The sequence below is a fragment of the Lynx canadensis genome, chromosome X, assembly GCF_007474595.2.
Source record: "Lynx canadensis isolate LIC74 chromosome X, mLynCan4.pri.v2, whole genome shotgun sequence".
NCBI lineage: Eukaryota > Metazoa > Chordata > Mammalia > Carnivora > Felidae > Lynx > Lynx canadensis.
This window is the reverse complement of record NC_044321.2, coordinates 53,584,438-53,609,824: the sequence shown is the minus strand read 5'-3', so window position 1 is coordinate 53,609,824 and position 25,387 is coordinate 53,584,438. Positions and strand designations below refer to the sequence as shown.

Below are 25,387 nucleotides of genomic sequence, written 5' to 3'. Positions count from 1 at the left end.
CACTTCTGCTTTCTGGAATAAGTAGATAGATAAATATTTTAAAATATAAGTAAATATACATATCGATTTATACTTTACATATTTTTTATATATTTTAAAAATATACTCTATGTATCTAAGTACATATATACATATATGTGTACACACACACATACATACATATGGAGACAAGAGAATCTAATTAAGCCAAGTCTCTACTTCATTACCATTAATCTCTGAAATGATAAAGTTAACCTAAAAGTCATCAAAAATAACATTTTTGTTAGCCTGTACGTGTGAAGACATTTTCAGTTTAATATGTAGTCATCTGGGGATTTGGCAAACATTTTCAAATGAATCTTCAGAATAAATATCTTTAAGTAGTGAATATTAAGAGCAAAGTTTAACCTGAAGGAAAACATCTTTGAACAGAGAATTATTAAAACTGAGAAATTCAGATGTGTTTATTAGTCATAGTGAATCTTTGAAAATACAGCTTCAAGTTTTCAATTCTGGCTAAATCAAGAAGATCTTCACACAATTTCCAAAAGCCTATTTGTTTTAGCTTTGAAGTGAAGTGAATAAACATGTCTAAGCCTGATGAGATAGTGTGATAAGTGTAGGATGCAGCTGTAAGCTGGGGTTTACCCTTCAACATTCAGAGAGCTGAAACATCGCCCATGAGTCACCCTTTTCATTCTGATCACACTGAGAATTATCTTCAAGATTCAGCAGAAGATGGAAATACTTTCCCCTTCCTTTTTCTTTCTTCAGCTGGCATTGAAATAATAATTACAACATTAAAAATGATAGCATTTATTGAGAGCTTCCTATATTCCATGTGCTATGCTAAACAGTTGACATTCAACATCTCATTGAATCTTTACAACTTTTATGAGGTATTTCCTTATTTTACTTCAGGCAAACTGAGGCCTACAAGGGCTAAATTTGTTATGGACTATCAAAATCAAATATCTGTTTTTATTGTATTTTTGTAGGCTTCTAGTTTGCTTGTCTGTGTTTGTGCATGTGTGTGCTTGTTGAAAGTATGAGAAAGAGAAATATAGAATTAGAGAATGTTGAGAGTTTAAAAAGATCTCTAAGATGATATAGTTCATTACCCTCAATAGCCAGTCATGTTCTCATATGCTCCTTTGAGTGGTCTGAGTCTCAGGTTTGAACATCAGAGTCTAAATAATACAGTAAAACTGGGACCAGTGTGCTAAATGGCAAGCTAGACTTGAAGTAGACTGAATTTCCTCAGTCTGGTGGTACTGCCTATGGAAATTTCAAAAACCAGGAATCAGGGGAGGAGCATTGAGATTGGGTGGACTTTTCTTTGTTCTGATTATTTGGAACTGATGGCTGGGTCACTGCTAATTTCTTGGATTAAAACTTCTTAAAATAACCCTGAAAATGCCAATACCAACTCTGTAGGCTTGCCAAATATCCCTAGAGGTAAGTGTATTATGGAAAGAATGGAAAGAATGCTTTGGAACAAGACAGCCCTAAGGTTGAATCCCAGCTCCATCCTTTGCTAGCTGGGTGGTCTTCAACAAGCTAGTCTACCTCCCTGATCCTGGTTACCCTTATTTTTAAAACTAGGCTAAGAATTAGACCTTCCTCACTCTGTTGTTTTCAGGATTCAGTGAGATAAAATGTCAAGTTCTTTGTATGTAGTATTGCCCACCAAATTTTAATACCTCCCTTTGCCATATACTACTACCTCTTTACTATATTGACAAGAAATTAACTTTATCTTCATGATGACCTTCTTCCATAATCCTTTTTCCTTGGTATCTAGTAAGTCTTTAATAAGGAAAGGGACTTTCCTTAGATGTCTTTAGACTGTTGTTAATTATTGGTTGTTAAATGATACAAAAACTTAAAATCATTCTAAATACATCTAAAATCCAGCTTAAAATCATTCTAAATAGATCTAAAAGGAAAACTCCATTTGAAATATGCTATCTCATTCCTAGTAGAAAACATAACCTATGCTAAGTAGATGGAGGTGTCCTTAGCAGAATCTGACTTTATTGTTTCTCTCCCTCAGTATTGTCTTCCCAAGTCAACTGGACAGGGGAGTGGACTGACAGAACATGGATTATAGACCTATTAGATATAATCAGTGGGAGAATACAATTGGTTTATATATGAAGTACCATGTTTTAAGGGGATAGCTTGAGGATAGTATTCTTGGGTTCTTCTCTCAGTTCTACCAGCTACTAGCTTTGGAGCCTTGGGCAAATCACTTCCCCTATTTGGATATTAGTTTTCACATAAGTATAATGTATGGGTAAGACTAGATAGGATTCTAGAATATTCCATATAGAAGGGCCTTAAAACTATGTGTTGAAGAGACCAAAGATAGCTGATGAGAGCCCTCTTTAAAAATAGTTGGCTCTTGATAACAACAGACATGATATTTTCAAATTTCTGTGCATACTCTAAGAAGACTTGGTGACACAGTTGATGTTTAAAGTGGTGTCTGCCAAATGCTAAGAGCTCATTATTTTTAACCTCATCACCATCTTTTTTTTCTAACGAAGTTCAGAGTGCAGATTTTGCTAATATATCCACACCCAAGAAAGCCCAACACAGGCTGAGCCAGAGTGTAAAGGGAGACTCAGTGGAAAGCTGGATTTCATCAAGTCCAAGTCTTGTAGCTTTGATTTATAGAAAGGCAAGATACTTTTTGTACAATCTGATATTTGTAGCCCTGAGGCAGCATCTGGGAAGAATCTGGATTGGTGTTCAGCTCTGCCAAAATTTTGAACAGTTTGAATGAGTCTGGACCTCATGGCTTTTAGCAATTGAAAAATAATTGCCTTATGTTACATTTATTCTTTATTTAACTCCTAAAAACATGAAAAAGAAGAAACCAGAAGACAGTTAATATGTGACCAGTTAGGCAAGTAGTTCATGAACTCCCTTCCCAGTTGTAGGAGATTCCTTTCTGGCCGTGCCTCAAAGCTCAACAAATGTTATCATCAAGTGTTAGCCTTTAGGAGACTTCAGAAGAAGGATTCTCAGTTGGACTCTCGACTACAACCCCAGACAATGGACAAGGCCCAATTGTGTGAAATAGCATCCCTTGAATATTGAGTTTTATTAGACCAGGCCTTCAGAATTCAACTCAGCAAACATTCATTCAGTGCTAACCATGTGCCCAGCAAACAAATAAGCACAGGTTTAGCCCAAGACTCTGCTCTGGCTACCCTCTAGGATTTTTCCTGAAGTCACTATCAAAGATCACAAAACCCTAAGTTCTTAACAAATCCACAGAAAGCCAGATCAGTATGTTCTCTATCTTGAGTTTTGGCTAATACTCTTTCCACCCAAGGATTTTTTTGTAATTTTTTAAGCCCATTTATTTATTTTGAGAGAGAGAGCACATGTGAGTGGGGGGAGGGGCAGAGAGAGAGAGTGGGAGAGAGAGAATCCCAAGCAGGCTCCATGCTATCAGCACAGAACCCAAGTGGGGCTAGATCTTACGAACTGTGAGATCATGACCTGAGCTGAAATCAAGAGTCAGATGATTAACCAAGGAGCCACCCAGGCGCCCCCCACCAAGGAATTATATTTCAAACTTAAAATGTTTCCTTCTATATTATATAGTAGAAAGAATGTTAACCTTAAAGTCACACACAGCTGAGTTCATATCATAGTGCTGTCATTTACGATCCGGGTACCTTAGAAAATGTACACTCTTTATTCCTATCCAACTCTTTGGCCTCAGATCCTCTCTTTAGTCTTCTCCCTAATTAATTGATCTAGTCTATCAACGAGTTAAGAATTCCAGCTTGATTTTTCACCTATAGAAGACTCTTATCCAGTGTCCAAAGAGGGGAAAACAAGGGCTTATTTCCTGTCAAGTTTTAGTAATAGTTCTTCAACTTTCCATTTATATTGCCAATTATTCTCCCCTTTTTTGTCCTATGAAAGGGGTGGATAGGAGGATTTATTCTGTGATTACCCTAATGTGCTAGTTGATCATCAATGTCTTTTCACCCTAAATTCCCTTTGGAAGTTCAGAGAAAGAATTTGTAAACAATCAGTAAATAAGTTAATATATGTAAAACATTTAAAACTGTGCTTGATACATAGTAAACACTGTATAGGAGTTGATCATTAAAAACAGCTCTGACCTATGGCTTGAACTTGGAAAATGTTTGTTCCACCAAAGCCATTTTTTTGTCAGTCTTCTAGGTTAGCAGCTGGTCCCATCCTTTAGGCTTTTTCCTGCCATTGCTATCACTTCCCTTTTGCATGATTACATGAGATATAGAGGAGGTATTTTTGTATCCTATGCCACCTTGTATTTGGCCCCATCAACACCTAGGAGACCCCCATGGACTACGTGTTTCCTATTGCTTTAGGATTTATTTCTTCTTCCTTCAAAGGGTATATTGTTATTCCTTTCTCAGAACATGGTTAGAATATATTTTCATGGATACTCAAGAAGTTGATAGGGAATTGAATAGGCAGACTGGGTTTCTTTTCTTGTTCCTTTCTTAACTCTCTTCATCTTTAAAAGTTTTTCCCTCATTAAAATTGGGCCGCCAAAAGTAAGTCCAGAGATCATGGTCCTATCATCTCTCCTTTCTTCTCTCTTAAGAGGAACTATGGAGATTTTTCCACAATTTCCTTCCCAAGGTCACTGGTTAGTCTGTAGGTTAGAGCTCTATTTTCAAAGAGCTGATGATATCCATTAATTAAATAAATACTTACTAAATTTTTATTGTATATACGTGTAAACAAAATAAAGGTCCTTATTTCATGCATCTTATATTCTATTTGGAAAGATAAATGATAATTTGATATATTTGCCAGGTGATGATAAGTGCTCTGAAGAAAAATAAACACAAGATAAGGGATTTTCATCTTATAGAAGGTGATGTTAACATAATACTTAGGTAAAAAAGTGATTAAATTAAGGGTACAAGCCATGGTGGATATCTTAGGGAAGAGCTGCTCCAAAAATATTGAACAGCCAAGTGCAAAGACCCTGAGGCAGAAGTTTTTGGCATGTGGAACAGCAAAGAGGCCAAAGTGGCTAGAATTGAATGAGCAAGCAGGACCATTTACTCCATTTCTTTTTTTAAAGTGTATAACAGTAACACATAGGTTAAAGCTCATTTATTTATTTTTTTAATGTTTGTTTCTTATTTTTGAGAGAAAGAGAGAGGGGTGAGGGGCAGAGAGAGAGGGAAATAGAGAATCCCAAGCAGGCTTTGCACTGACAGAATCAGATGCATAACCGACTGAGTCAGCCAGGGACCCTGGTTAAACTCATTTAAAAAGAAATATGAGGGGCACCTGGGTGGCTTGGTCAGTTACACATCCAACTCGGTTTCAGCTAAGGTCATGATCTCATGGTTCATGAGTTTGAGCCCCACATCGGGCTTTGTGCTGGCAGCACGGAGCCTGCTTAGGAGTCCTCTCTCTCTCTCTCTCTCTCTCTCTCTCTCTCTCTCTCTCTCTCTCTTCCCCTCTCCCCCTCATTCTGTTCCTCTGCTGTCTCTGTCTTTCTCAAAATAAATTAATAAACTTTTAAATAAAAGATGTGAAATGAGACCTTTGGAACGCCCACAGTCCAGAAAGAGGTAAGTAGATTCTTCCTACCACAGTAATTCCCAGTATTTCCACATTAAAACCGCACTCTAAGGTTTACAAGTGTCAGCCAGCTTTAGGGAGGATGTTGCAATCCACATTGACTGTGGGGTTGTAATGGCCATGTTTTAATTTTAGACATGATACACAACAGGAAGTGTCCTTTCTGTTTTTCTAGACCTTTCTCATTTCGAGAGAAAATGTTGAATTTAAGCCTAACAAGCATCTTCTCTGAGTTCTACCTACTGGCACATTGGCAGAAGCGATCTCAAAAGGCTCCAAACCAATGCCTCAGTCTATTTGGAGGAGACAGGGACTGTAGACAACCTCTGTTCAAGTAAATTTGGAATCTCTCCTTATAAACCCTAGAAGTTGGTGAGCCCATATCTATCTTGGGGCCTGGATAACTCCTTAAAGAGCAGGCTGTGAGGAAGGACCTTTGTAAATGAGAAGTGAGTAATTTGTGAAACTGGAAGAGGGAAATAAGATTATTTAATCTGGCAGAGACCTTAAAGAGCCAATAAGTTCACATCCCCTGATTTGCATATCACATAACTGCTTCACTCCATTATTGCTCCAATCTCAACTTCCCTCCTTCCCCAGCTCCTTATTACCCATATCCAAGAAAACATGGGTTTAAGACCTTCTTAGGATTGCTAACAGAGTCGCTATCAGTTTTCGAGTGTTTAATAGGTAGGTGGTACTTTTATCCTCATTTTGCAACTGTTTGCAAAATTCAAATTGAGCCTCAAGTGTCAGGCTCATATACTTTAAGTACTGTCCCTGAAGTCACTCAGCTAGCAAGTGGCAAATCCTCAACACAACTGATTCTGATTCAAAGCTTACTTTAATTTCTATGCTGTGCTTTCTTTTCCTGATTGCAATTGGAGAAGGAATAAGTGACAATAGGCTCTTTGATTTAATAGACCTTGAGGGTCCTGGTGGCCAAGATTCATTTATTAATTCCGAAAACTGCCACTAAGCTGCTACCTTTTATATGGTGCCCTAGTAGCACCCTTGCTTCTAAAGATGAATGAGACAAAAATCTATATTGTCAGGAGATTCATTATCCTGGCAGAGATTTTGGACCAGCTAACACTCAGGATACAGTATAACTACTGTGATGAAGATATATATCAGACACTATGGGAACACATGGAAGATGAATATATCTCTGGGAGTTAGAAAAGGCTTCATACACTGGGTAATGCAAGAGATGAGTCCTGAAAGTTAAAGAGGAGTGGATTAATTAAGGTACAGGCTAACTTTCTGTAACAAATAAGACCACAAATTCAGTGACATAAATAAGATAGAGAAAAATTCATTTCTGTCATGGAGGAGTCCATAGATATACAGTACAAAATTTGTGGGGCAGCCCTCCCAACCTCACCACTTGGCCTCAATCTCTGGGTCCTGGACATTTGTCTCCATTACCACCCAAAGAGAGGGCGAAAAGAGACAGAATGGAATACAGACAAGTTCTTTATAAAAACATGAGACAGAATAGAATACAGACAAGTTCTTTATAAAAACATGACACAGAAGTTTAGCTACATTGTTTTCCCTTGTATTCTATTATCTATTATCTAAAAGTATGCTTAACTACATGGTCTTACCTAGTGTCAAAGGAGGCTAGAAAATGTAGGCGTGGGTACCCAGCTAAAACTCAGTCACACAGAAAACAGAAGACCATTGTAGCAATATTTGAGAGACATGATGAGACTTGGAACCAAGGCAGTGGCTGTAAACAGAGAGGATATATTAGAGAAATCAAGGAAGTATAATTGATAGAACTTGGTGACTAAATGGATGTGGGGTGCAAGAGAGAGGGAGGATACCAGGATAATAATGTCAATCCCTCTGGCTTGGACATTAGCATCATTTTGAGTAATAAAATTATAAGTATAGAACTAAATATGTTTAATTTTCATAATATTGAGATTAAGATATCCAAATGGCATGTATTCAGCAGACAGTTAGATATACTGGTATAGAAATAATTACAGAAAACTAATAGTAAAAGCCATGAGAGATGAAACTGTTGAGAGAGAGTATCGATTAGTGAGATCGTTAGAGGACTGAGAACACAATTTGGGGGAAGATCAACATTTAGGAAGAGCCAGTGAGAGAGTCTTGGCAGTGTTTAGAGATACAGGAATATGCTCATTCAGAAATGTAAAAGGTAAGGCATTTTTAGAACAGGAATGTCAGCTGTGTCAAATGCTTTAGCAAAGTCAAAATAAAGATTGAGAAGGGCCCATTGGATTTGTCAATTAGGAAGTTAGTGGTGATCGTTATTAAAACAGGTACAGAAGATTGGTATGAGCAGAGATCAGATTGAGAGGAAATGGGATATGAAGTGGAGGCCAGAAGATTGTGGAGTGACATCAGCCAGATGTCAGCATAGGAATTTCTAGCACAAGTCTTTTTTCAGCAACATAAATTTGAGCAACTGTGTGCACCTGATGAGGGATTGCAACACCTGGATGAAGCACAGAAATAAGAAAAGAAACACCAAGGAGGAAAGATAATCACGTTATCCCTATTAACCATCCCCCCAATACTTCACAGCCCAGTGCAGAAAAGGACACCCTCCCCATGGGAGGAGAGTAAAATGAGCACCTGACTTCACCATAGATCCAATTTCTGGCCTCCCCAGGACCAGGCCAATTCCTGCAAGCCTGGGTGTTTCCCATAGCCCTAGTCTCCAGGTGGGCTCCTGAAAACCCAGTCCTTTGACACACTTCCAGCTTCCATGGCCCCAGGCATGTCTTGCAGCCCCAGAAATTTCCCACAGAATCAGGCTCAGCAGGTTCTTGTGAACCCAAGCCCCCAAGCCACACTAGCATTACGCAGACCCCATGTCCCCAGGAAGCTCCCAAGGCATTGGTCTACTGGTGGGCTCCAGTATACAGAGACTCCTGTTTAATTCCATAACTGGCCAGCATCTACAGAACTAGCCGCCTAGACCAGTTCCCACAGACCCAGACCCCTGGCCTGCTTCAACACTCAGATTGCCCCTGTGGCTCAGGCTCCCTGTGGGCTCCTGTGGACCCAGCCTCCTGGTCTGCCTCAGTGCTGGGCCAGCACCTGCAGCTTCAGCCTATAGGCTCTCATGGACCCAGGCTCCTTGTCTGCCCTAGTACCAGTCCAGGCCTCATAGACTCAATCTCCAAGATGGACCCCAAGGCCCCAAGTAACAGGTCAACTTTCATGCCCTTAGGCTGCAGGTGTACTTTAGTGGCAGGCCAGCCCCTATGGTCTTAGCCTTTAAGCTAGTTCCTATGAAACCATGCTCCTGGCCCACCCAGCATCATGCCAGTTCCTGTTGACCCAGATGCCAGGCCCACCCCAGTAATCCCCTGAGCCTAGTGAACCCCGATAGACCCAGGTCCAGGCTCAGGTCCACCCACACAAACTGAGATTAGAGGTCCATCACCACAGACTGAAGCACCATACCCACCCCAGTGAATCCAGACTACAGGCCCACCCTCTTGAACCTATCATTAGGCCTGCCCATCTGCTGACCCAGGAACCAGACAGTACCAGGCTTGAAGTGCTTTTAGAAGTGGCAGTGGCAACTCCAAACTTCTGAGCAGTTGTGCAACTGCTTTCCTGGGATGGGCCAGCAAACAGCAAAAGCAGAGCAAGACCCTCCCCCAGAGGATCAGCACAGTCTGAGCTGCATGATTCCTTAAAATTTGGAATTTAGAAACCTAGCTATGAGTCTGAGATAAAACAGCTTGGACACAGGGTAAAGGAAGGGATCTGATGGAAGCTGGGGACACAAGAAGGGTGATTATTTGCTCTTCTGTGAGGGCTTCCTGAATAGAATTAGCTCTTCACTCTGAGGAGGAGAAAGCTGGGCAAAGCCATTTTTTCCCCTCTCTGCCATCAGCACTGACCAACCTCGGTGAGCTAAAGAGAGCCACCAAGTGGAGACCAGAGCCACTTACACTAAACCCCGCCCCACTGCGTGCAGCAGGTGCATCTCTATGAAGGCAGGTTTGCCTGAGAATCAGTGTAACAGGCCCTTCCCCCAGACGACTAGCACAAACCACTCCCACACACCAAGTCTACTGATCACAGAGTGCTGAAAAGCTTTAGCCCTAGGGGAAATAGGAACTAACTTCATTTATATTTTTAGTTTTTTTTTTTTTTACTATTTTATTTTTTCTGTTTCTTTTTTCAATTTTTAATTTTTTTGTTTTATTTACATATAATTTTTACTTAAACTTTTTTTAGATCTAGCGTCTTTTCATAAGCAGACTAAACACACCTAGGATATAGCATTTTTTTTTTTCTGGACAAAATGACAAGAGAGAGAAATTCACCTCAAAGGGAAAAACAGGAAATAGAAGTAATGGCCAGGGATTTAATCAATACGGATATAAGTAAGATGTCTGAACTAGAATTTAAAACAATTATAAGGATACTAGCTAGGCTTGAAAAAAAGCATAGAAGACACTAGAGAATCCAATACTTCAGAGAGAAAATAACTAAGATCTAGTCATGCTGAAATTAAAAATGTGGTACCCAAGATGTAAACCTGAATGGATGTCATAATGAGGATGAATGAAGCAGAGGAACAAATCACTGATATAGAAGATAAGATTATGTAAAATAATGATGCTGAAAAGAAGAGGGAAAAAATGGTATTGAATTATGAAGGTAGACTCAGGGAACTCAGTGACTTCTTAAAACATAATAATCTTTATATCATAGGAGTCCCAGAAGATTAAGAGAGAGAAAAGGGGGCAGAAGGTTTATTTGAGAAAATTTTAGCTAAAAACTTCCCCAAGCTGGGGAAGGACACAAACATAGAAGTACAAGAACCAAAGATAACTCACATTAAATTCAACAAAAGCCACCCATCACCTGGACATAACATAGTCAAATTAACAAAATACACAGATAAAGAAAGAATCCTGAAAGCAACAAAGGAAAAAAAGTCCTTAACCTGCAAGGGAAGACAGAACAGGCTCACAGACCAGTCCACAGAAACTTGGCAGGCTAGAAGGAAATGGCAGGATACATTCAACATGCTGAAATGGAAAAATATGTGGCCAAGAATATTTTATCCAGCAAGGCTGTCATTCAGAATGGAAGGAGAGAGAGAAAGAGTTTCCAAGACAAACAAAAACTAAAGGAGTTTGTGACCACTAAACCAGCTCTGCAAGAACTTTTAAAGGAGACTCTTTGGGGGAAGAAAGACCAAAAGCAACAAAGACTAGAAAGTAACAGAGAACATCACCAGAAACACCAGCTTTACAGGTAACACAATGGCACTAAATTTATAACTTTCAATACTCACTTTGAATATAAATGGGCTAAATGCTCCTATAAAAAGACATAGAGTATCAGAATGGATTAAAAAAAAAAACAAGTCCCATCTATATGCTTCCTACAAGAGACTCATTTTAGACCTAAAGATACCTGCAGATTGAAAGTGAGGGGATGGAGAACTATCTATCATGCTAATGATGGTCAAAAGAAAGCTGGAGTAGCCATACTTATATCAGACAAGCTAGATTTTAAAACAAAGACTAACAATAGATGGAGAAGGGCACTATATCATAATTAAGGCATCTATCCAACCAGATCTAACAATTGTAATATTTATGCCCCCAACTTGAAAGCACCCAAATTTATAAATCAATTAATCACAAACATAAAGAAACTCATTGATAATAATACAAAAATAGTAAGGGACTTTAACACCCCATTTACAACAATGGACAGATCATCTAAACAGAAAATCAACAAGGAAACAATGGCTTTGAATGGCACACTGGACTGGATGCCTTAACATATATTCAGAACATTCCATCCTAAAGAAGAAAAATGCACATTCATTTCACGTGCACATGGAACATTCTCCAGAATAGATCCCATATTGGATCACAAATCCAATCAACAAGTACAAAAAGACTGAAATCATACCATGCAAATTTCCAGACCACAACCCTATGAAACTTGAAGTCAATCATGAGGAAAAAATTTGAAAAGACCACACATATGTGGAAGTTACAGAACATCCTACTAAAAAGTGAATGGGTGAACCAGGAAATTAAAGAAGAAATTTTAACAGTACATGGAAGGAATTAAAAGTGAAAATATAACAGTCCAAAACCTTTGGGATGCAGCAAAGGCAGTCCTAAAAGGGAAGTATATAGCAATGCAGGCCTACCTCAAAAGCATGAAAAGTATCAAATACACAACCTCCGATTACACCTAAAGGAGCTAGAAAAGGAACAGCAAATAAAGCCTAAATCCAGCATAAGAAAGGAAATAATAAAGATTAGAGCAAAAATAAATTATATAGAAACAAAAAAATACCCAATATAACAGATCAACAAAACTAAGGGCTGGTTCTTTGAAAGAATTACCAAAATTGATAAACCCCTAGCCATATTTATCAAAAAGAAAAGATAAAGGCCCCAAAAAATAAAATAACATATGAAATAAGAAAGATCACAGCCACACCACAGAAATACAAATAATCATAAGAGAATATTATGAAAAATTATATGCTGGCAAAGTGGGCAATCTGGAAGAAATGGATAAATTCCTAGAAACATACAAATTAACAAAATGGAAGCCTTCTGGGGATCTTCTCTCTCCCTCTGCCTCTCCCCCTGCTTGTGTGTGCTTGCTTGCTCGTTCTCTCTCTCTCTCTCAGAAAAATCTTAGAGGAGAGCACAGGCAGCAACCTCTGTGACCTTGGCCATAGCAAATTCTTAATAGACACATCTCTAGAGGCCAGGGAAACAAAAGCAAAAATGGACTTTTGGGACTTCATCAAGATAAAAACTTTTGCACAGTGAAGGAAACAAACAACAAAACTAAAAGGCAGTGTATTGGAATGGGAGAAGATATTTGCAAATGACCTGTCTGATAAAGGGTTAGTATACAAAATCTGTAAAGAACTTATCAAATCCAAATCTCCAAATACAAATAAACTGTTAAGAAATGGTCAGAAGGCATGAACAGATATTTTTCCAAAGAAGACATCCAGATGTCTAACAGACACATGAAAAGATGGTCAACATCAGATCATCACTCCTCACCAGATAAATACAAAACAAAACCACAATGAGCTATCACCTCATACTTTTCAGAATAGCTAAAATTAATAACACAAGAAACAACAGTGTTGGTGGGGATGCGGAGGGGAACCCTCTTTCACTGTTGCTAAGAATACAAATTGATACAGCCACTCTGGAGAACAGTATGGAGTTTCCTCAAAAGGTTAAAAATAGAACTACCCTACAATCCAGCCATTGCATTACTAGGCATTTATTCAAAGATACAAAAATACAGATTCGAAGATGTGCACACACCCCAATGTTTATAGCAGCATTATCAATAATAACCAAACTACAGAAAAAGCTCAAATATCCATCAACTGATGAATGGATAAAGAAGATGTGGTGCATACACACACACACACACACACACACACACACAGAAATATTACTCAGCCATCAAAAAGAATAAAATCTTGCCATTTGCAACAATGTGGATGGAGCTAGAATGTATTATGCTAAGTGAAATAAATCAGAGGAAGAAAAATGCCATGTGATTTCACTCATATGTGGAATTTAAGAAAACAGATAAACATAAGGGAGTGAGAAAGAAAGAAAAAGAGAGAGGGCAACAAACCATAAGAGACTTTTAATGATGGAGAACAGAGTGAGGGTTGCTGGAGGGAGGTGGGTGTGAGATTTGCTAGATAGGTGATAGGTTTTAGGAGGACACGTGTAATGATGAGCATTGGTGTTGTATGTAAGTGATGAATCACAAAATTCTCCTGAAACCAATATTGCATTGTTAACTAACTAGAATTTGAATAAATATTTGAAAAGACAAAAAAATAAGTTAGTTAGAAAAATACATGATTTCTTTCATATGTGGAATTTAAGAAACAAATGAGCAAAGGAAAATGGAGAAATCAAACAGCAAACTCTTTTAAAAAAAAAAGTGTGTTATGTATTTTTGAAAGAGACAGAGCATGAGTGGAGGAGGGGCAGAGAGAGAGCAAGACACAGAATCTGAAACAGGCTACAGGCTCCAATCTGTCAGCACAGAGCCCGACGCGGGGCTAACACCCACGAACCGTGTGATCATGACTCGAGCCGAAGTTGGAGGCTTAACCGACTGAGCCACCCAGGCACCTCCAGACTCTTAACAATAGAGAACAAACTGATGATTACTAGAGGGGGGTAGGTGGGGGATGGGTGAGATATGTGATGGCAATTAAGGAGGGCACTTGTCATGATGAACACTGGGTGATGTATGGAATTGTTGAATCACTATATTTTATACCTGAAACTAATATAACACTGTATGCTAACTATACTGGAATTAAAATTAAAAAAAAGAAATAATGGCTGAGAACTTCTCAAATCTGGGGAGAGATTTAATGAAGCTAATAAGCACTTCAAAATTTCAACCCGATGCAATCTTCTCCAAGACACTGTCTAAAATTAAAGACAAAAAAGAATTTTCAAAGCAGTAAGAAAAAGAGAAGAAAGGGGCACCTGGGTGGCTCAGTTGGTTGAACGTCCGACTTCGGCTCAGGTCGTGGTCTCACAGTTCGTGGGTTTGTGCCCCGCGTTGGGCTCTGTGCTAACAAACAGCCCAGAGCCTGGAGCCTGCTTCAGATTCTGTGCCTCTCTCTCCCTGTCCCCTGCTCATGCTCTGCCTCTCTCTGTCTCTCAGAAACAAATAAATGTTAAAAAAATTAAAAAAGGAAAAAGAGAAGAAAATATTCACATATAAAGGGAACCTATAAGGCTATGGACAGATTTCCCACAGATACCTATCAGGCGAAGAGAGAGTTGGTTGATGTTGCAAAATGCTGAAGGAATAAAATACCAACTAAGAATATGTTACCTAAAAAGTCATCTTTCAGAAATGAAGGATAAAGACATAAAAAAAAAAAAAAACAAAAAAAAAAAAAACAAAAGCTAAGGGAGTTTATCAACTCTAGATCTACTTTACAGTAAATACTGAAAGGAATTCCTCAAGCTGAAATGAAAGGACACTAGTAATATAAAAATATATTAAAATATAAAATCTACTGGTAATGGTAAGTATATACTCAAATTAGGTATGTTCGGATTCTGTAATATGGTGGTGTGTTAACCATGTAACTCTAATACAAAAGTTAAAGGACACAAGTGTTAAAATAATTTCAGCTACAATAATTTATTAATAGGTAACCAATATAAAGAGAGGTAAATTGTGACATCAAAAACAAAATATAGGGAGATGTAAAATTGTAGAGGTTTTGTAAGTGATCAAAATTGTTATCAGCTTAAAAGAGATTGTTACATTGATATTTTTGTTTATGGAAGCTTCGTGGTAACCACAAAACAAAAACCTAAAGTAGATACACAAAGGATAAAGTGCAAGGTATCAAAACATACCCATACAGAAAATGATCAGTTCACTCAAAGGTAGCAAGAGAAGAAGAAAGGAACAGCAGAATTACAAATGAGCCAGAAAACAATTATAAAGAGATAATTAGTAAATCTTTACCTATCAACAAGTATGTAGATGGATTAAAATTTTCAATCAAAAAGCATAGAGTGCTGAATGGATTAAAAATAAGACCCAGCAATACGCTTCCTAAAAGGGACTCCCTTCAGCTTTAAGGGAACACATAAGCTCAAAGTGAAGGGATGGAAAAAGATGATACCATGCAAATGGAAACTAAAAGCGAGCAAGGATAGCTATACTTATATGAGACAAGGTCAACTCTAAGCCAAAGACTGTAACAAGAGACAGAGAAGATCATTATATAATAATAGGGTGGTCTAGTATCCAAGAGGATATAACCATTATCAGTATTATGCACCCAACATTAGAGCACTGAAATATATTAAGTAAATACTAAGAGATCTGAAGGGAGAAATAGAAAAAATAAATAAATAGTAGGGGACTTTTAATACGCCACATTTAACAATGCATATAGATCATCCAGACAGAAAATTAATAAAGAAATATTGGACTTGAACTATACCTTAGACCAAGTAAACCTAACAGACGTTTATAGAACATTGCATCCAACAGCAACAGAACACACCTTCTCAAGTACACATGGAGCTTTCTCAAAGCATAGATGATATACTAGGTCACAAAACAATCCTTAACAAATGTATGAAAACTGAAATTATATCAAGTTTCCTTTCTGACTAGAATTATATGAAACTAGGAATCAATAACACGAGGAAAACTGGAAATTCACAAATATGTGGTAATTAAACAAACACATTCCTGAACAACCAAGGGGTCAAAGGAAGACATCAAAAGGGAAATTAAAACATATCTTGAAACAAATTACAGTGAAAAAACTGTATCAAAACTTATGGGATGCAGCAAAAGCAGTTCTAAGAGGGAATTTTATGTTAGCACCTACATTAAGACAAAAGAAAAATGGCACCCAAGCTCCCACCCAGCCTTTGTGCTGCTGGAGTTGGTCAGCTGCCTGCATGCTCCACATCTTCAGTGCCCACCAACCACAGCACTTAATTATTTGATTTTCCAGTGTGAGTGGTGAGAAAAGGAACTCTTGAAGGCACTGTGTGATTTTAGGTAATTAGTCCTTCTAATTCAATTCTGTGGTTCTTGCCTCACACATAAGTATTGACTAGTACTCAGCTAAAGTCTTAAAGAAGATCCCTGCAGCTCTCTAGAGCTCTTTGTGCAGCTACCTCCTCTCTGATATTTTGCCTGGAAAATTCACTTTCTTCTCTCCATACTTGCAACCCAGTGTCCTCAACTTAAGCAGACTGATGCCCACCCCCCGAGTTTCCCTCCACATATTATGACTTTCAGACTTTCTCCAGGCTGTAAGCTGGAAATATGGGGATCATTTTTTTTTTTTTTACTCTCTTTCATGGATCACTGTCTTTTCTTTTTACTGTCTCTCACGGATCACTGACTTTCATTGCCAGATTTCTAATGCCTTGAAAAAGGCACATAACATTGTTACATGTATTTTTTCTAGTTTTTAAATTATTCCTGGCTGAAGATGTAAACCTAATACCTCTTGTCCTATTTTGGCTGGAAATGGAAGTAGCTGTTTTGTCTTTTCAGAGGACAGTCTGGCCTTTTATATCACTGTTTTAAATGGGTTTTTCTTTTGAATTTCAGTCAGTGTTTGAATTTCAGGCAGTCAGCAATTTCACTCAGTGTTCTAGTTGCTGGAGATATAGCAGTGAACATTATAATGTACTTCCAAATAGCTTACAATAGATTACAGCAGTAGACAAAAAATAAGTAACTACAATTTATCTTGATAGAAAGTAATAAGAAATGCTAGGGACAAAAAAACTTAAGGAAGGGGGATAGGAGGCACTGCATACAGGGAGGTGTGTCAAAATTTTAGATACATTCACATAGAGGGACTCACTGAGAGGAATATATTTTATCATAACCTACTGAATTCAAGAGAGCAAGCTATACGGATATCTGGAGGAAGAACACTCCAGGTAGATGAAACACTCAGTGCAAAGACCCTGGTGTGTAATAAATAGCAAGGAATATTCTTTTTTTATTTTTAATTTTTATTTATTTTTAATTTGCATGCAAAATAGTTAGCAACAGTGATTTCAGGAGCATATTCCTTTATGCCCCTTACCCATTCAACCCATACCCCTTCCCACAACCCCTCCAGGAACCCTCTGTTTGTTCTCCATATTTAAGAGTCTCTTATGTTTTGTCCCCCTCCCTGTTTTTATATTATTTTTGCTTCCATTCCCTTGTGTTCATCTGTTCTGTATCTTAAAGTCCTCATATGAGTACTGTCATATGATATTTGTCTTTCCCTGATTGACTAATTTTGCTTAGCATAATACCATCCAGTTCCATCCATGTAGTTGCAAATGGAAAGATTTCATTCTTTTTAAATGCCAAGTAACACTGTGTTGTATGTATGTATGTGTGTGTGTGTGTGTGTGTGTGTACACATACAAACATACAAACATACCACATCTTTATCCACTCGTCCATCGATGGACATTTGGGCTCTTTCCATACTTTGGCTATTGTTGATAGTGCTGCTATAAACATTGGGGTGCAAGTGTCCCTTCGAAACAGCACACCTGTATCACTTGGATAAATTCCTAGTAGTGCAATTGCTAGGTCGTAGGGTAGTTCTATTTTCAATTTTTTGAGGAACCTCCACACTGTTTTCCAGAGTGGCTGCACCAGTTTGCATTCCCACCATCAGTGCAAAAGAGATCCTCTTTCTCCGTATCCATCACCAACATTAACATTGTTGCCTGCGTTGTTAACGTTAGCCATTCTGACAGATGTGAAGTGGTATCTCATTGTGGTTTTGATTTGTATTTCCCTGATGATGAGTGATGTTGAGCATTTTTTCATGTGTCTGTCAGCCATCTGGATGTCTTCTTTGGACAAGTGTCTATTCATGTCTTTTGCCCATTTCTTTTTTTAACTTTTTTTTTATTTATTTTTGAGACAGAGAGACAGAGCATGAACGGGGGAGGGGCAGAGAGAGAGGGAGACACAGAATCGGAAGCAGGCTCCAGGCTCTGAGCCATCCGCCCAGAGCCCGACGCGGGGCTCGAACTCACAGACCGCGAGATCGTGACCTGAGCTGAAGTCGGACGCTTAACCAACTGAGCCACCCAGGCGCCCCACTTTTGCCCATTTCTTCACTGGATTATTTGTTTTTTGGGTGTTGAGTTTGATAAGTTCTTTATAGATTTTGGATACTAACAATTTATCTGATGTGTCATGTGCAAATATCTTCTCCCATTCTGTCAGTTGCCTTTTAGTTTTGCTGATTGTTTCCTTCACTGTGCAGAAGCTTGTTATTTTGATGAGGTCCCAATGGTTCATTTTTGCTTTTGTTTCCCTTGCCTCTGGAGACGTGTTGAGTAAGAAGTTGCTGCGGCCAAGATCAAAGAGGTTTTGCATGCTTTCTGCTCAAGAATTTTCATGGCTTCCTGTCTTACATTTAGGTCTTTCATCCATTTTGAGTTTATTTTTGTGTATGGTGTAATAAAGTGGTCCAGGTTCATTTTTCTGCATGTCACCGTCCAGTTTTCCCAGCACCATTTGCTGAAGAGACTGTCTTTATTCCATTGGATATTCTTTCCTGCTTTGTCAAAGATTAGTTGGCCATATGCTTGTGGGTCCATTTCTGGGTTCTCTGTACTGTTCCATTGATCTGAGTGTCTGCTTTTGTACCAGTGCCATACTGTTTTGATGATTATAGCTTTGTAATATAGCTTGAAGTCTGAGATTGTGATGCCTCCTGCTTTGTTTTTTTTTTCAAGACTGACTTGGCTATCCTGGGTCTTTTCCGGTTCCATACAAATTTTAGGATTGTTTTTTGTAGCTCTGTGAAGAATGCTGGTGTTATTTTGATAGGGATTGCATTGAATATGTAGAATGCTTTGGGTAGTATTGACATTTTAACATTATTTGTTCTTCCAATCTTGAGCATGGAATACTTTTTCATTTTTTTGTGATTTCTTCAATTTCTTTCATAAACTTTCTATAGTTTTCAGCACATTGGTTTTTCACCTCTTTGGTTAGATTTATTCCTAGGTATTTTATGGTTTTCAGTGCAATTGTAAGTGGGATCGATTCCTTGATTTCACATTCTGTTGCTTCATTGTTGGTGTATAGGAATGCAACTGATCACTGTGCATTCATTTTATATCCTGCAACTTTTCCGATTCATGAATCAGTTCTAGCAGTTTTTTTGGTGGAATCTTTTGGGTTTTCCATGTAGGGTATCATGTCATCTGCAAAGAGTGTAAGTTTGACCTCCTCCTGGCCAATTTGGATGCCTTTTATTCCTTTGTGTTATCTGATGGCTGAGGCTAAGACTTCCACAATACTATGTTGAATAACAGTGGTGAGAGTGGACATCCTTGTTCCTGACCTTTGGGTGATAACTGTCACCTTTTTTCCATTGAGGATGATATTAGCAGTGGGTCTTTCATATATGGCTTTTATGATCTTGAAGTATGATCCTTATATTCCTACATTCTTGAGGGCTTTTATCAAGAAATGATGCTGTATTTTGTCAAATGCTTTCTCTGCATCTATTGAGAGGATCATATGGTTCTTGTCCTTTCTTTTAATGATGTGATGAATCATATTGATTGTTTTGCAGGTATTGAACCAGCACTGCATCCCAGGTATAAATCCCACTTGGTCATGGTGAATAATTTTTTTAATGTATTGTTGTTTCCAGTTGGCTGTTATCTTGTTGAGGATTTTTGGATCCATGTTCGTCAGGGAAATTGATCTATAGTTCTCCTTTTTAGTGGGGTCTTTGTCTGGTTTGGGAATCAAGGTAATGCTGGCTTCATAGAAAGAGTTTAGCAGTTTTGCTTCCATTTCTACTTTTTGGAACAGCTTCAAGAGAATAGGTGTTCACTCTTCCTTAAATGTTTGGTACAATTCCCCTGGAAAGCCATATGGCCCTGGATTCATGTTTTTTGGGAGATTTTTATTACTAATTCTATTTTTTTTACAGTTTATGGGTCTATTCAAATCTTCTATTTCTTCCTGTTTCAGTTTTTGTAGTTTATATGTTTCTAGGAATTTGTCCATTTCTTCCAGATTGACCATTTTATTGGTGTATCAATGCTCATAATATTCTCATTATCATTTTTATTTCTGCTGTGTTGGTTGTTATCTCTCCTCTTTCCTTCCTCATTTTATTCATTTGGGTCCTTTCCTTTTTCTTTTTGATAAAACTGGCTAGTGGTTTATCAATTTTGTTAATTCTTTCAAAGAACCAGCTTCTCATTTCATTGATATGTTCTACTGGTTGTTTGTTTGTTTGTTTGTTTGTTTGTTTCAATAGCATTAATTTCTGCTCTAATCTTTATTATTTCCTTTCTTCTGCTGGTTTTGGGTGTTATTTGCTCTTCTTTTTCCAGCTCTTTAAGGTGTAAGGTTAGGTTGTGTACCTGAGATCTTTCTACCTTCTTTAGGAAGGCCTGGAGTGCTATATACTTCCCTCTTATGACTGCCTTTCCTGTGTCCTAGAGGTTTTGGGCTCTGGTGTTATCATTTTCACTGGCTTCCATGTACTTTTCCTTTCCCCTTTAACTCCTTTGTTAGCCCATTCATTCTTTAGTAGGATGTTCTTTAGTCTTCAAATATTTGTCACCTTTCTAAATTTTTTCTTGTGGTTGATTTTGAGTTTCATAGCATTGTGGTCTGAAAACATGCACAGTATGATCTCGATCTTTTTGTACTTGTTGAGGGCTGCTTTGTGTCCCAGTATTTGGTCTATTCTGGAAAACATTCCATGTGCACTCTAGAAGAATGTATATTCCACTGCTTTAGGATAAAATGTTCTGAATATATCTGTTAAGTCCATCTGGTTCAGTATGTCATTCAAAGCCATTTTTTCCTTGTTGATTTTCTGATTAGATGATCCATCCATTGCTGTAAGTGGGATGTTGATGTCCCCCTACTATTATGGCATTATAATCAATGAGTTTCTTTATGTTTGTGATTAAGTGATTTATATATTTGGGTGCTACCACATTTGAAGCATAAATATTTACAATTGCTAGGTCTTCTTGGTGGATAGAGCCCTTGATTATGACATAATGCCCTTCTGCATCTCTTGATGCAGTCTTTATTTTAAAGTCTATATTGTTATAAGTATGGCTACTCCGGCTTTCTTTTGTTGACCATTAGCATGATAGATGGTTCTCCATCCCCGTATTTTCAATCTGAATGTGTCTTTAGGTCTAAAGTGGGTCTCTTGTAAACAACATACAGATGGATCTTGTTTTCTTATCCATTCTGTTACCCTATGTCTTTTTATTGGACCATTGATATTTAGAGTGAGTACTGAAAGATATGGATTCATTTCCATTATATTGCTTGCAGAGTTGGAATTTCTGGTGTTGTTCTCTGGTCCTTTCTAGTTTTTGTTGCTTTTGGTATTTATTTATTTATTTTCATCTTTTTCCCCTCAGAGAGTCCCCCTGAAAATTTCTTCTAGGGCTTGTTTAATGGTCATGAACTCCTTTAATTTTTGTTCATCTGGGAAACTTTTAATCTCTCCTTCTATTTTGAATGACAGCCTTGCTGGATGAAGAATTCTTGGCTGCATATTTTTCTGATTCAGCACATTTAGTATATCCTGCCACTCCTTTCTGGCCTGCCAAGTTTCTGTGGATAGGTCTAGCAAAGAATATTCTTAAGAAACTCTACAGTACCTAAGCCTATGCTCACAAAATTGTAGCTATTTAAAATATTATTACTAATCATTGTGAAACTGTATGGCCTCAAAACTCCTCTGCTTACTACTATGTCATATTGTCTCTTTCCTATGTCATGAAATGTTGAGACATGTAGTGCCTTTGTGCTTGCACTGCTTTCTATTATTGTCCAGCTTTTACCAGCGTTTGTGTTCCCAATCATTTAATTTCTGTGACTATGCAGCCTGATGAAATGTTGGGCTCTGACATTTCTCTTTGCACTAATCATTGGGGTTGATTTCATTATTGCATTATTCAATGGTCCCCTTCTTCCCTCACCACACGTGTGTCCTCCCAAAGTGGGTCCACTCTGGCCCAAAGCTCAGTCTCCCCAGAGACAAGAAAGATTCTCAAATACATATGAGATACTATATAAAAATGTAATCATAGCTTCTCTTCTTTTGTTCAGCACTTTTTATATCATATAAGACATTTTGGTTTTCCCCTTTCCTTTTTGAATAAGTAGTGCATACATGGTATGAAATTTTAAAAGATCAAAATGATATAGGAGTGAGAAATAGGTTTCCTCCATCCCTTCCTCAGCCATTCATTATTCCTGTCTTGAAGCAGGAATACTTTAACCAGTTTATTTGGTATTCTTTCCGAAATATTTGGTGCATTTAGTAACCCTCCACAACCCACCCCTACCCATACAATGTACCTTGACTGCCCTTTTCACCTTATTTTTGTCACACTGTGAGGTAGGTGGTCTTCCCATGTTACAGATAAGAAATGTAAAGCTTAGAGATAGGAGGTAATTTGCCTACGGTTTTTCAGGAATTAAGTGAAAAATCCAGGACTGATATTGCAGTTCTTGTCTGCATTGTTTCCTCCACATTGTAAAGTGCCAAGTCCTATGTGGTAAACAGGAAGGAAGACCTCTAAACACTTGCTGGTAGCTAAATTGATTCTTAAAAATCCCCCCCAATTCCTTTAGTCATATTAGAATTGCTATGGCAGACTCTAGATGTAATGCTAGTGAGCACCAGTTGCTAGTTAGCATTAGGGAGACAAAAATTCAGTCTTTCTAATTGTTTCCTGAAAATGTCCTCCTTTTACAGATCTATTCAGGTCCACCTGAAGAAAGTGCTACACCTCCAGTGCCTCCACCTCGAGTGACAGCAAGAAGGCACAAACCAATCACAATTTCAAAGCGCTTGTTGCGAGAAAGAACAGTTTTTTATACTTCTTCTGTGGATGAAAGTGAAGGTCGGTACTGAGGTACACTCTGAGCTTCTTAATAGTGATTAGACACAAAAAGTATATCGAAGAGCAGAAGTGGAGCCATATTTCTCAATATAAATATAGACTTTTTCTAGTACCTGAGCCAGGCAAAGCAAGGTTTGCAAAATTTGTGCCACTGAGAAATCGTTAGTGGATAGGACAGAGATGAACATGTAAAGCCAGATACCATGATCCCTAAGGAGGACAGTGGAAGATCCAAAGTGTTCTAAGATATGTACCTCAGTGCATTGAAATGGGTGGACAATGTGCGTTCTGAATGTTCTGACATTTTTTTTAATGTTTTATTTTTATTTTTGAGAGAGAGAGAGAATGGGCAAGGGGCAGTGAAAAAGGAAGACAGAACTGAAGCAGGCTCTGCGCTGACAGTAGAGAACCTGATGCGGGGCTTGAACTCATAAATGTTGAGATCAGGACCTAAACTAAAGTTGGACGCTTAACCGACTAAACTAGCCAAGCACCATGAATACTCTCAGATTTTAAATTCAAGTTTAGTTTCCATGGAGGAGTGATCTCAGCAAGTTGACTGAATAGGAGTTTTCTTTGCTGTTTCCCCATGGTGAAATTAATTTGAGCAAACTTTCATGCATGAAAATCCCTTCATAAGAACTATACAATCCAGCTGAGAGATTACAGCACCTGAGGGGAGCACAGAAATAAGAAATAGTGCATTGCAAAGGGTAGGGAGGACATTTTAATATTAAACATATCACCCCTCTCCTAAGCTCACACAGCACAGTACAGAGAGAGATAGCCAACCTCTGCATGGGTGAAGGAGAGTAAAGTGAACACCTGACTTCACAACCCCAGCAGCAGACCCACCCCAGTGAACCCAATTACCCATCTTCCATTGATCCATCTCCAGGGTGGCACCCACAGACCTAGGCTCTAGGCCTGCCCCAGCTATTACTTGGAACCCCAAGCTTCAGGACTAACACAGCACCAGGATGTCCCTGTGGCCCCATCCTGGCCCCTGCAGCCCTATCTTATAGAATGCAACCACAGACCCAGCCTCCAGGCAGACCTCCTGTAGATCCACACTACAGGTCTGCCCCAGTGCCAGACCAGCCCCCTGGTCCCAGACTGCAAGCTTGCCCCTGAAGATCCAGGCTGAAAGTTTGGCCAACTGATCCAGGCACCAGACCAGCCTACCCAAGGACTCCAACACTGATCCCACCTGTGTAGCCCATCAGCTGGGCCACCCAAAATCTCTGTTTGCTCTGACTCTAAAGGGCTTTCCTTTCCAATCATCTGTAATGACAGGGAGATGTGCCTACATCTTCAAATAGACAACCACCGACACAAGACCACAAGACACAAGAATCAGGAATATCCAGGGGAAATGGATATTTGCACCAATAAAGGAGCAAAATAAAGCATCAGAAACTCACCCAAAAGAAGTAGAGATCTATTAACTGTCAGACAAAGAATTCCAAATAATTGTCTGTAAGATGCCTAGTGAACTAAAAGACAATGCAGATTGACCACTAAATAAAATCAAGAAAACAATACACAAGAAGTTCAAGAAAGTGATAGAAACCATAGGGAAAAAAACAAACAGAAAACCTGGAGCTGAAAAATGAGTGCACTGAAAAATTCAATAGAGTGCTTTATCACTAAGAAGAAGAAAGGATCATCGAGCTCAAAGATGGGTCACTTGAAATTACCCAGTCAAGGAACAAAAAGAAAAATAATTGAAAAAAAGTGAAAAAAACTTGAGACTTATAGAACATTGTCTAACAAACGAATATACGTATCATGGGAGTCCTGGAAGGAGCAAAGAAAGAAGGGTAGAGAAAGCTTATTTAAAGAAATAATGAGAAACTTCATAAATAAGAGAGGGACATGAACATCCAGATCATCAAAGCCCAAATAAACCCAAATAGATTAAGCATATTTTTCACCAAGACAGATTATAATAAAATTCTCAAAATTCCAAGACAGAGAACTTTGAACACTACAAGAGAAAAATGAGTCATCACATACAAAGAAACTCCCATGGGCGCCTGGGTGGCTTAGTCAGTTAAGTGTCTGATTCTTCATTTTAGCTAAGGTCATGATCTCACAGTCGTGAGATTGAGCCCAATGTTGGGCTCTGCACTGAGTGTTGAATCCACTTGAGATTCTCTCTCCCATTCCCTCTATCCCTCCCCTGCTCTCTCTCTCTGTCTCTCTCCCTCTCTCTCTCAAAAAAAAAAATAGAAATAAAAACAAGTAAATAAAAAACAAACTCCCATAATACTATGAGCAATTGTTCAGCACAAACTTTG

General features: G+C 38.4%; 1 protein-coding gene across 1 annotated transcript in view; it reads left to right on the top strand.

Annotated features, from left to right (window-relative positions):
• The window catches only part of OPHN1 (oligophrenin 1), a 621,295-nt gene that overhangs the window by 506,340 nt on the left and 89,568 nt on the right, over positions 1–25,387 (top strand). The window contains exon 20 of the mRNA XM_030305317.1: positions 22,937–23,084. Within this exon, the coding sequence (XP_030161177.1) occupies positions 22,937–23,084 (148 nt within the window). The remainder of the gene's footprint in view (positions 1–22,936; positions 23,085–25,387) is intronic.